The 12,506-nt window shown below is 42.1% G+C and overlaps 1 protein-coding gene across 3 annotated transcripts; it reads right to left on the bottom strand.

Annotated features, from left to right (window-relative positions):
* Positions 1-5,314: 5,314 nt before the first annotated feature.
* NXT2 (nuclear transport factor 2 like export factor 2) lies at positions 5,315-12,112 on the bottom strand. 3 transcript variants are annotated; one of them, XM_042974947.1, is made up of 5 exons: positions 11,938-12,112; positions 10,877-10,961; positions 9,836-9,922; positions 8,162-8,306; positions 5,315-7,475 (listed from the first exon to the last, which is right to left on the bottom strand). In XM_042974947.1, the coding sequence occupies exons 1-5, from the start codon at positions 12,033-12,035 to the stop codon at positions 7,294-7,296; spliced, it is 597 nt and encodes a 198-aa protein (XP_042830881.1). In that variant the 5' UTR covers positions 12,036-12,112; the 3' UTR covers positions 5,315-7,293. The 3 variants fall into 3 exon arrangements, with proteins under 3 accessions (XP_042830881.1, XP_042830882.1, XP_042830883.1); XM_042974948.1 differs by lacking the exon at positions 11,938-12,112 and adding an exon at positions 11,115-11,243; XM_042974949.1 differs by lacking the exons at positions 10,877-10,961; positions 11,938-12,112 and adding an exon at positions 10,602-10,680.
* Between the last annotated feature and the right edge of the window lie 394 nt (positions 12,113-12,506).

Below are 12,506 nucleotides of genomic sequence, written 5' to 3'. Positions count from 1 at the left end.
TGAATATGCTTCTCCACGTTTAATATATTTTTTAACCTTTATTCACTTTTGAGAGACAGAGAGAGACAGAGCATGAGTTGGGGAGGAGCAGAGAGAGGAGTAACAGAATCTGAAGCAGGTTCCAGCCTCTGATGCTTCTCCATGTTTAACCCTCAGCTCTAGGAGCCTTCTGGCCAGGGAAGTAAAGAAGATTCTGCCGAAGACAGACAATGAGTGTGCACATAGATACACTGGGCATCTGGGCAGTGGAGTCTCCTTCAGGCTTGGCTCCAAGAATGTACAACACAGCAGTTATGGAGTTATGGTGATCACTGCCATTCATGACATACCTGTAATTCTACTGTAATGGTTAAGAGTCATAAGGGCCTGCTGTTGAACCCTGCTTCTGCCACGGGGTAGCTTTGGACTAGTGACTCTTTCTCTGAACCTCAGTTTCCTAATTTTCAAACTGGTCATGAAAATGGCACCTATTTCCTAAGGTTACGGTGAGGTCAAATGAGATAATGATGCGCGAGGTGCTTAGTGTTGCTCGGCACGTGTAAGTGCTTAATGACGGTTAGCTATGTCATTGCCGTGTGCCAGGTTTGGTACAGCTATTTCCTCATTCAAGTGTCACAGTAACCTTGCAAGGTAAGTATTAGTATTTAAAATTTTTTTAAGTTTTTTTTAATGTTTTATTTATTTTTGAGAGAGATGGAGCATGAGCGGGGGAGGGGCAGAGAGAGAGGGAGACACAGAATCTGCAGCAGCCTCCAGGCTCTGAGCTGTCAGCACAGTGCATGACGCGGGGCTCGAACCCACAAACCGTGAGATCATGACCTGAGCCGAAGTCGGACGCTCAACTGACTGAGCTACGCAGGCGCCCCCAAAACATTTTTTTAATGTTTATTTTCGAGAGAGAGTGAGAGCCAGTGGGGGAGGGGCAGAGCGAGAGAGGGAGACAGAAGACCTATAGCAGGCTCCTCACTGAGGGTGGAGAGCCCAATGTGGGATTTGAACGCATGAACAATGAAATCATGACCTGAGCTGAAGTGGGGAGCTTAACTGACTGAGCCACCCAGGCGCCCCACAAGGTAATTATTATTATCTCCCTTTTATAGATGAGGAAGTGGAGGCTCTGGTAGAGGATTAATAACGTGCCAAAGGATCACGCAGTCAGCAATTGGCAAGCCCACAATCCACCTCTGTGTCTCTTTGATTCCAAGCCGGCCCATTAGCTCACACCACGCTATGTTCTAGAGTTTTCTGAGGCTGGTGCCAAAGGGGTTCTGCAGGCTGATAAACAGCATGGGGCAGAAACGGGGTTTGGGAGGGTTCTCGGCCCACTAACAACTGGATGAGAGCAGCAGTGGAATAGAAGACATTTCTCACAGTGAACGGAAGTCAAAAGAATGCCTAATCAATAGGATACGTTGGAGGTTATATGCTGGGCTCATTTATATCCCATGATAAATAGTATATAGAAGTTGGCCTTCTGCAAGGTATAGTTTGAGGGGCACCAATCACATTACTCCCATCCCTCACACACGAAACATATGTCCCAAGAGCCATGATGAGGGGCCATATCTTTGAGGTATAGTATCATTCCAGTTGCTTCCAGACAAAATGCAGAAACCCCAGGAGACAGAAGCTAGTCACTTCCCTGTTGAGTTTAGGAGTTAACAAGCTTAACTTGAAAATGGAGGGTGGGGCCTGAGAGAATGGGTCTTAGGGCAAAGATGTCCCCATGGGATGGGGAGGGGTGTTTGAGGAGAGGGCAGGAGACTCCAGAGTCTGCAACTGTGGGGACCTTGGAATGCAAAACGAGGTACAGCTCCAGAAGCATGGGAGGAAGGGGTGTGGAGGTAGGAGGCCTCCTAGTTCTTAGTTTTGTCACTGGTCTCCCAAAGATTTGTTTGTCTTAGAAACAGCACAAAAAGGGAAGGGGAACAAAGTTCATGTGGGCCGCTCCAGAAGCTGAGGGCTGCAGGGGGCGGGGGTGGGGAACGAGGAAGGGGGGGCTGGAAGCACCTGCAGTTAGTGTTGCAGACACCTCTCGATGATTTCCTGCCTTTGAGTAAGAGAATTGGAATCAATAACGTTCCATTCCATTTTTTCCCCGGTGCAGACAGACCTCTCAAAAATACGTTTGCGAATTGCTATTCTTGCTTCCCTTTAAGGGCCTAAGTCTATCTATCATCTATCTATCTGTCTCACCTATTTGAGAGGAGATAGAGAGAGGCAGAGAGAGGGAGAGAGAGAGAATCCCAAGCAGGCTCCGCACTGTCAGTGCAGAGCCTGACGCAGGGCTCAAACTCATGAAACCATGAGATCATGACCTCGGCTGGAATCAAGAGTCTGGATGCTTAACCCACTGAGCCACCCCGGCACCTCCTAAATCCCTTTTTTTAATATACAGTAAATTGGTCATTGCTATCTGGATCTAACGTTAGCCTTTTTGTGGAGCTGGAAGAAGTCTTGCACAGGCAGTGGCAAGTTGTGATTGTGGATGGCAGTCTCTATCAACTGATTTTACTGCAAAAGAAACAGAATTTGGGGAGAGGGAGAATCCAATCACCAAGCCAAAAACATACCGTTTTGTGCAGTGCTTTCTCATTTGTTGTCTTATTTGAACCTCACAACTGCCTGGTGGGCCAGATAGGGCAAATGTCCATTCTCAACATCTGAAGACAGAAGCCCAGACTAAGTGAATTACCAAAGGTCACAAAGCACGGCAGGGGCAGAACAGCCTTAGTATACGGGTCTCCTTTGGGTCTGGGACCAGGATTTACACAGCCAGGAACACCACAGCCTTTGTTAAACCAGAGAGTTGATAATGTAAATGGCTGGAATGTCCAAGAAGAGAGGGAAAGGAAAAAAAAAAAACCCACACGAAATTGACTTGAAATAGACCAAAATACAGTTTATGCAGTCTCAACCCATGTTCAAAAGTGTTTCTGCTGGAATGCCTACTCCATTCTCTTCTTGGACACCTGAAATAGGGCAGCCTCCCCATTTCAAATCCTTTTCATCACCACACATGCTATTCTCAGATTCTGCCTAAACAGTTGCTTTCTTAGCTCTGGACTTTGGGTGCAAGATAAGGAATAGGAGGAAAACAGTGCTCCCCTTCTTTGCCCTCCACAAATATGACACACCCGGGAGGAGGAAGTTTTTGATCATTTCTAAGTTAGGGTGACATTGCTGACCCACGGTACCACTTTCTGGAAGCCAACCCGACCCCAGCCTACACTAGAAAGTGATAGTGAAAATAATATATTTGCTCTATTTTTGTGTTTTCCAAACTGCTGATATAATCCATTAAGAAGTTGGAAAAAGTCTATTCAGTGGCTGTGAACAGAATTTTCAAAAAAATAAAAATAAAATAAAATCAATACAATGAAATAGAAAGTACCAGAAACAACCTGAAAGTAGGAAACATGAGTTTTAGTTTGGACATAACATTTGATTTAGTTTGTTACATTTATGCATCTGCATGCTGGATTGTGCTATTTTGTACTTATTGTGGGTTAGAGCAAAACCTTTGAAAACCACTGATCTAGAAGATATATACACCTCAATTTGAGATGCAGTCTGTATCCCAAGACCCTCCAACAACATATTTCCTCCTTTTAGTGCTTCTCTAGGAAGCAAGACTGATCCATATAGGCCACTGATAGTCACTGAGAACTCTTTTGTACAGAAACCTGCATTTGGCAAAGAAAGGCAAATATTTATTAACTAATTTGTATTTCTTTACTTATTCTTGAGAGAGAGAGAGAGAGAGAGAGAGAGAGCGCGGGGGAAGGGCAGAGAGAGGGAGAGAATGAATCCCAAGCAGGCTCCCCGCTGTCAGCATACAGCAGGATGCAGGGCTTGGACTCACGAGCGATGAGAGCACAACCTGTGCTGAAATCAAGACTCTGACACTTAACAGACTGAGCCACCCAGGTGCTCTGGGAAAAAATAGAATACAGAAGTTTGGGAGGCAAGTGTTTTGATGAAATGTTTTCATTGTATCAAGCCAACTGTTAAACCAGAAAGCCAAATCTGCCCTATCATTTCCCCCCTAGACAGGTTATCCTTTATACCAGCCTTATCCTTTATACCGTGTATTAAATCATAACAAGAATCAGCAAGTGAAGTCCCCTTCTACCAAATTTCCTGCCTCACTAGTTTCAAGCAAGTTAATCCAGAAACATTCCACAATAAAACACATGCTATCTTCTTGCCTTTTGTTGACTGCTTGCTCCTTCCCCAAACACATGTGACCTTTAATCTCACTGGGACTATCTTTTTAGACACATTTTATATTACTAGGTGACTTTCAAAAATCAGGAAAATGTTATGACTCCAATTCTCCAAGGCTCAAGTATGTTTAAATAAGGTCTGTGGCTCTTCTAGCCATATAGAAACACAAGTAACTTGGCAGAATTTGAGTCTTGAGTTACAGGCCTCCTAGGCTGATAGCCTATTACTTCCACTGCCTACAAATTTAGACCTAAGTAGATTAGATTCCTAACCATTTTTTATCTAGGCAACTCCTTACTGGACTTCATCAGTCTAATCTAAGATGCCATCAATTTGAGACTCAGCAGTATTTTGTGTACTACTGAGAAAAGGAAAAAAGGTGATTAAACTATGATTTGACATGTTTATGATCCATACCAATTTCAGGGGTATTAACTTGTGAAAAATGTGCATCTTTGAAGATGAAAAATGGTAGTTGGTTTCAAGGGGTGTTGCATCTTCTCCCTCCTCTCCAAGTGTCTGTTGACATTATTTTTTCATTTTTTAGAGAGACAGCAAGTGCAGGCGTGAGCAGGGGGAGAGGCAAGAGAGGGAGAATCCCAAGCAGGCTCCACACTCATTGTGGAGCCCAACGTGGGGCTTGATCCCATGACCCTGGGACCATGACATAAGCCATAATCAAGAGTCACTTGACTGAGCCACTCAGGCACCCCTCTGTTGACATATTTTTAATGTAGAATTGAATTTAAGGAGACCATTCTTTTTGGAAACCAACTCTTTTGGTTTAACTGCCTATGGAATCCAGCATTTTGGCTAGTTTCTCAGGGTTAAAATTTTCAACATCTCACCAGAATCCTGCTACCTCAAACAGGTGATATCAGGATGTGAACATTTGGTAGGAAAAGAACACATGTTAGAGAAGAGACAAAATCCAGGTTGTCAACCATTGTTTTCAACACTCTAGTGTGTGTGTGTGTGTGTGTGTGTGTGTGTGTGTGTGTGTGTTTAATTTGAAAACTTTGTATTATACAGGTAGTCATTTCTGGAGTCTTCAAAAGAAAAACCAAAAGACCTTAAAACAAGCTTGAGAAAACCTGTCACAAGGAAAATTTTATTTTATTTTTTCAAGTTACAAAAATATGTGCATGTCAAAAATACAGTCTTAGTCCACAGAAGAGTAGTTCCAGCCATTTAAAAGTTATACAGAAGGAAAAAGCAATGTATATAGGAATCGTAAAACAATACAGTATAACTGCTCAATTCAGTTATTGCTAGTTATATGCAGTTTTTAATTGAGACTGTTCTCTACAAGGGAAAGGGCAGTGTTTGGGCACTGGCTTTTGCTGCTACAGGCGTTAAACAGCCAACCCCAGATTAGAATAAGCTCACTTTGAGTAGAATATACCATGTAAGCTTTGATCAGTACCACAAGGGAGTGTGGTCTAAATTTCTGTTCCACCTCCTTCTCCTAGTTGGTTCTATTATCAGAAGTAAAATGTGTAGTTTGGGGCAACAGTAAATGAACTGCTGGTTTTCAAAGTAAGTGGTAAGAAACAGGGACTCTGAGTTGCAATGGAGAAATGAAGCTGGCAGGTTTAGCTTAAAAACACTGAAACAATAAACACAAGGATGGAAAAAATGTTAAAGTGTAACAAAAACCCAACACTAGCCTTTTCTCTTTAGATGTCGAGATGCAACATGAATCAATCTGTTCTTTTGAAGCCTAGGAGTTGATGAAAACCTGCCTTCCTCTTTTCTCTCTTTAAAAAAGACAGAGACCTAGCCACATAACAGGAACATGTTTAAAAATAGTTCCATTTGCTTCACAGAAGAACAGCGCGTCAAATTAAATAACTTTAACTTTAAATAAGTAATAAAAAAAATGCAGACGACAGTGTAAACCACAGAGAACAAATCACTTACTTTGGGGGTGGGTAATACACAGGAGACGTTTGGCCTGAAGTTCACATGGAAGACTTAGCAGGTAAGAGTGTCCCAAATATATAGCAATGGCTTCGTTTCCCACTTTCTTGTCAGACCCTGCAGGGTCAGGCTTATTGCTGACATTTAACCCCCATAAGTTCTTGAATACATCTGAGATAAATATTGGTGGGAAGTATGAGGCGAACTGGAAGAACCTTTCAAAATCATTCTTAGAACAAAAGTGACACTCGGGACCATTTGGCAAGGACAATTTATGACTTAAACCCTAAAAACAGGTGATTTCAGGAGGTAGAAAACAAGTACCAAAAATGTACCATTTGGCCACCCTTCTTAACTTTTGGCCAACCTTGGATCTCTCCATTTTTCACTCCCCATTCTCCCATTAAAGCTATATTAGTCCTACTATACCATTCGGTACCTAACGTTATAAACTTGGAGCTGCCACAAAAAAATCTTTTTAAGTAGTTTTACTTTGAAAACCACTGAGTATATCTAATGCTCAAGTATCAACTGGGAACATTTTAGTAAATAAATTCACTCCATAGGGAAACATGCTGACATAAAACAAATACTTAACGTGAAAAAAAGACGACTGAACATCTCTATATGCTAGTACATCAGGGCAGCTATGCAAACCTATATTAGTAATACTTTCACTGAACTGATTTGGAAAAGCCTTAGGTTAAAACTGCATTACCAGCATTTACTGGCAATAGCTCTATGTCTTACTAAAAACTTAATCTAGTAACAATGAAAAACTCTGCTTTCTCCCACAGAGTTATGTTGTGCTGATATCCCATAGATAATATTATAAAAGAATTTCATTTTTGCAATAGGCTGGGCTCACAGTGAGTATGTTAATACAGAGACCATGTGTACAATATAACTGTAAGAATGTCATGAGTGAAATGCATATAAGGCATGTAAAAAACTAGCATTAAAGCTCTTAAGGGCAACGATCCAAATTGGCAGCTGCTAGAAAAGGCGCTGCTATGAATAAAAAAAGTATTAAAGAAACACAGTTTCAGCACATACTAGTTTCTAGTGCTTCCACAATGAAATGAATTACTTCACATAAATTTCTGTTGCTGGAACTAATGGACCAAAGAAGAATGGACTTTAAGTACTAGCCCAATCTTGGAAACGAAAGCAATCGCTTGCAATCTTCCACACGGTGTTTTGAGGATTAGACTGGGCGGTCAGCAGGAAGTTCTGGTTGAAGTAGTGTTGTTTGTTTCCATCAAACTTCACAGTTCCGCTGGTCACAACGAGAACTGTGGTCTGGGCCTGAGTAGCTTGCTCTTCACCCACATTAAGGAAAAAAAAAGAGAAGAGGTCACAGTTTCTCTCAATAAACAGATTTTCAGGCTTAAACTACAATGCTTATAATTTGACACAGCAAAAGAGTTTCATCAACTTTCTCGACCTTGAGCACAATCTTGAACCTGTGCTCTCAAAAAGCAGAAAACTAAATAATCATTTCAAAGCAGATTAAAATTATTTGCAGTCCAGAAAGATTTGGGGTACACTAAAGTTTCTATGTAAAGTTTCTTATATCTAGCACAGGACCCTTCGGTTCCTGCATTTATCCATACTTCATTGGGTTTCTAACAGAGCTGTTTCTTAGTTTGCTTCCTTTTTAAAAATTTTTTAATGTTTATTTATTTTTGAGAGAGACAGACATAGCACGAGCAGGGGAGGGGCAGAGAGGGTGATGCAGAATCTGAAGCAGGCTCCAGGCTCTGAACTGTCAGCATAGAGCCCGACGCAGGGCTCGAACTCACAAACCGTGAGATCATGACCTAAGCCAAAACCAAGAGTTGGATGCTTAACTGACTGAGCCACTCAGGTACCCCTGAATTTTTCATTTTTAACTTGCTCAAAAAAGTAATTACTTCTGTGGCTAAGAGTTGCACGTTTGCTTTTGGTGTTAAAGTTCAGTGCTCGCTAGAGGAAGACAAAAGACACAGAAAGACCATGATCTTACCATGAACTGGTTGGCAATCTAACATATTGACCTGGAACTCACTAGAAGGCAACATATCAAAGAAATTGGTTAGGGCTTCTAGCCCTGTAACAACATTTCCATTCCATATTAAAGTGGCCTTGTCTAGATACAGCCTGGTTAGTGCCTAAAGAGACAGAAAAGAAAAAAAGATGAGGATTTTTGTTTCTGGGGAAGCATTTTACAGAAATGGGTTGAAGGGTTACAGGTGGCAGATAAACATTTCCATGGTGCTACTTCCACCTCTACTCCCCTCGCCCCCTGTTGCTGGAAGACACTGTGAGCAAGGTGGCTGCCTTCTATAGACTCTTGGCCTGAATAGATACTTCACTTTAGCCACAAAAAAAACTTGGCCTCCCAACTGGAAGAAAGTTTTAAATGTAAAGTTTTGCTTTCTGTGTTAAAATGAAGTAAACGATCACAAATTTCAAGCACACGCAGCCCCAAACCAGCTTTAGTCTCCCTCAGTTTTCTAGTTCTGAGATTAACAAAGTTGCCAATCAGGTCCTACCCATACATTCCAACCCCAGTGTTCCTGTAAGTGTGAGTCATTTAATGTTTGAACCATTTATTGTTGTAGGTTAGGAAGAATTCCTTTTACTACTATGCAAACAGCATATTTTGTTCAAAGGAATCACGAGGACTTGGTAAAGCAGAGTCCTCGATAAGTCAAGTAGTTAAGGCTGAAATAAGGCAAAATCCAACAGTTAACTCCCTGGTCACAGGGGTTTAGTGTCTCACAGGACACATTATTTGCTTAATTCTACAACTTCACTTGGATTAAAACACAAGCCCATTATCTTGACTCTGGTAATAAACTATGTTGCCTTTTTTTTTTTTTTTGCTACTTTGTTTTTGAAAGCAGCAAGACACAAAAAACATCCATTGTCAGGTCCCTTGCCCCTGTCCATGTCATCAAACATCAAGTACCAGAAACTTCTTTTATCTTCTGTCTTAAAAAAAAGACATTTTTAGAGATAAGATATTAACTTCTGTATCTGCAGCATAAAGAACATTCTCTAAGGCAATCCTGTGTGGATAAAAGACCTAGGCAAGGCTGGAGCACACACTGAAAAAATCACTGAGAAGATACCGCTCAGGGATAAATCACAACAAAAAAGCTGACGAAGTGATAACTTGCACTGTTGGATACTAAAAGTATCCAAACCATGTGGATCCTATTTCTGAGTACCAACTATAGCCATGAGCTTTAATCAGAAATTATTAATATACGAAATTAAATGGGCAAATCAAGAAACAGTCCCTGTAGTGCCAAGCTCCTTCACTAGCACTATAATACTATTTTAACCATCTTGGCTGAATGATGGGATTAAAAAAGGTAACATATTTAAGTAAATATGTCAGGTGCCATGTCAAGTGCAGTAAGTTAGTTCCCATTTACCACCATAAAAATAAAATGAAGTTAAGAAAGGTTGGCAATTTGCCCAAGGTCACTCAATTAGGTAAACTCAACTCAAAGTTGAGTTAGGATTCCAGAGCCCACACTTCCATGATATCACACCAATCCTTCCCTAAACAGTGCACTTTATTAAAGAGCAAGTCTACAATCATCGCTTATGCAAGTCAGATGAATGACTGAGAAAAGACCAAAAAACCTGGTACTTAATAAAGAGTAATAGAGTCTCTAACACTCACCCGTCTTCTTTTGTCCATTGTCTCATAGTAAATATTGACAAATTCCTCAGCAGCTCTACATGCCTGATCTACATGAGTTTTAAAATCCTACAAGAAAAAATTCATAAGTGTACATTACCACCGCCTCCAACTCCTAACAAACAGAAAACCAACAGAAGCTGATGATTGTAGCTCTATATACAGCTCACATTTTTCCATATAAATTTGGACATTGCAAAGTTCAGGGCTCAAAAGTTTCCAGTTTTTACATTTTTCACCATTTTAAGATACATATATTAAGGGAATCTCATCCCTCATTAGTGAATGTTTTTCTCAAATATGAATTTACAATCTTTGCTTTGTAACTGGTACTGTTAAGTACTTTTTAGGCTTCCAGTATTTTACAAAACATTCACTTTAATAAAAATGATGTGGTCTGAACCTTTAAAAAAGGAGGGGGGGAGCATTGAGTTCTCTAAGCCAGAAGTTACCATAAGGAGTTGTTCAGTGGGAAAAAAAACAGGGTACAAATACAGTTCAATAAAATACTTGAAAACAAGACAGGAAACTTCTTCATATTACGTAAAAATTCACTGGCATTTGTAAACAACTGTAAAAACGAAGAAGAGAGATGTTGTCGGGGTTTTCTCCTGCCGGGAGATTAAGTACCTTTTCCCCCAGCCATTCACTGAGCCCACCCTATTATTTGAATTAAGATTTAAGTTTCATTTCTCTACCAGGTGATGGAAAGATCATGGAGAAAAAAGATCGCAAGCCATAAACAAACCCCAACATTCCTGCCTCCCACCAATTCCCATCTCGGGGTCCTTTCCAGCAACCCAAAGCAACTGCACAGACTCCGGGAGTCGGAGGCGGTGGGGGGGGAGTGGGGGGATAGGGACCCAAGGGGGCTACGGAGAGCGGGCCCCGCCCCGAGGCCCAGCGGGCCAGGCCCTGATTCGCCACTGGACCACGTGACCACCAGCCAGCCGGCCCAGTGCCCCTCCCCTCAGCCGGCCGAGTCGCGGCGCCACGGCACCCTGCCGCGGCCCGGGCACTCACCACAGACGAGGCCATCAGGGAGCTCGAAGCTGGTTTTTCCGGCGGTGGCGGCGTCACTGCCTCCTCACGTGTCCGTCTCCCTCGGCTGCCGGAGGATCAAATATTTAGGGAGACAGCTAAACCCGCCAAACGCCGAATTCTCCACCCGCCCATTCTCTCCCGGAAGTAGCTCGGTCCGTTGTTAAAAGCAGCCCGACGTTCCAACCTTAAGTACAGTTCCCTTCAGTTCCGACCGTACCCTCCCATTCGTCTCCTGTATTCGCTTGTTTGATATTTCTCTACTTCGTCGGGAAGAAAAATCACTCAGCTTTCGTTAATTGGATACTCTGACAGAAAGCATCCATTTTCCCAAGGACGTGGGACAAGCTAAAAATATCTGAATGGCCCAATAGGAGGACTTCTTTGCTTCAGAAGGCGGGGCCAACGCTGGCCGAAGACCAACGAGAAACGCCCGGAGAGACCTGTATCAGTAGCCTATAGGAAAAAGGGGTGGAGCTTGGGGAAAGGATGGAAATCACACTGCGCATGACTGGTGGAGACAGATTTAAAGTTCTGGAACATTCTGGAAGAATCTAGCCTCATTGAATTGAATCCCACCTGTCTCTGTAGCGTTTGTAAAATTATTCAGTTTGATTTTGCGCTATTCATAAGGAAAGGCTTATCAAGTTCCTTCATTCTGGGAGGCTTTTTTTTTTTGTCTCTCAGACCTCAAATGAAGATTAGTATACACCGCCATTCACCCGCCTTCTGCAACCTACTCTCTTAACAGCTAAAATTTTACTGAGTGGTGACCACGAGCAAAGTTCCTTTTCTAAGCATTTTAATCCATATTACTTCACTTATTACTTCAATAACAATACGAGACAGTCATCTCCGTTTTATAGTTAAGGCACAGCATGATTAAGTAACCTGTTCAGGGTCACAAACTAGTTGGGGTTCAAGTTCAAACAATTTACCGCTACAAACTGCCTACACTCTCCGGCATCCTTTAAAACCGTTCACCTCAAAGACACCAACAACTTCTGGGTCATCAAATCAGTTAGATATCTCTATAGCCTTACCACCCATAACTGGTTTGTGGCTCATCATCATAATAGTCCCTCCTTCCTTGGTATCTTCGTGAGTCTTCACGAGACCAGTCTCTTCTGTATCTTCTCATACTTGAACGTTTTTTTTTTTTTCCGCGGCTCTTCCCTCTTCAGACTAGCTTCAACTGCCAGCGAACCAGCTTCCTTCTATTGCGTACCCCCCCACCCCCGCTTAGTGGCGTCACTTCCGGGGGATGTCTCGTTTTAAAACTTCTCTCCTCCCGCGTGATGTCAATTGCTACTCGTATGCTAATGAATCATACATAGTTACACATTTCCAGCCCCCACCTCTTCTCTGATTTCCAGGGCCACATACGGAATTTCGCTAGATAGGAACACCAAAATGCACTACAGGCTTCCTGAACTGCTTGAGTCCAAAATTTCAACTCATTATTTCCTCTGCACTTCCAATCTTATGCATTCGTTTAGTGATCTGTGCTTAAATTCTTGTAATCTTTATTTTTACCACCCCCCCCATCATCATAATTCATTTGTTCATTCAACAAATATTGAGCACATACTATCGATTAGACACTGTGCAC

This window comes from Panthera tigris, chromosome X (assembly GCF_018350195.1).
Source record: "Panthera tigris isolate Pti1 chromosome X, P.tigris_Pti1_mat1.1, whole genome shotgun sequence".
Lineage (NCBI taxonomy): Eukaryota > Metazoa > Chordata > Mammalia > Carnivora > Felidae > Panthera > Panthera tigris.
Note: the sequence above shows the minus strand (reverse complement) of the source record. Positions and strands in the feature narration are given on the sequence as shown.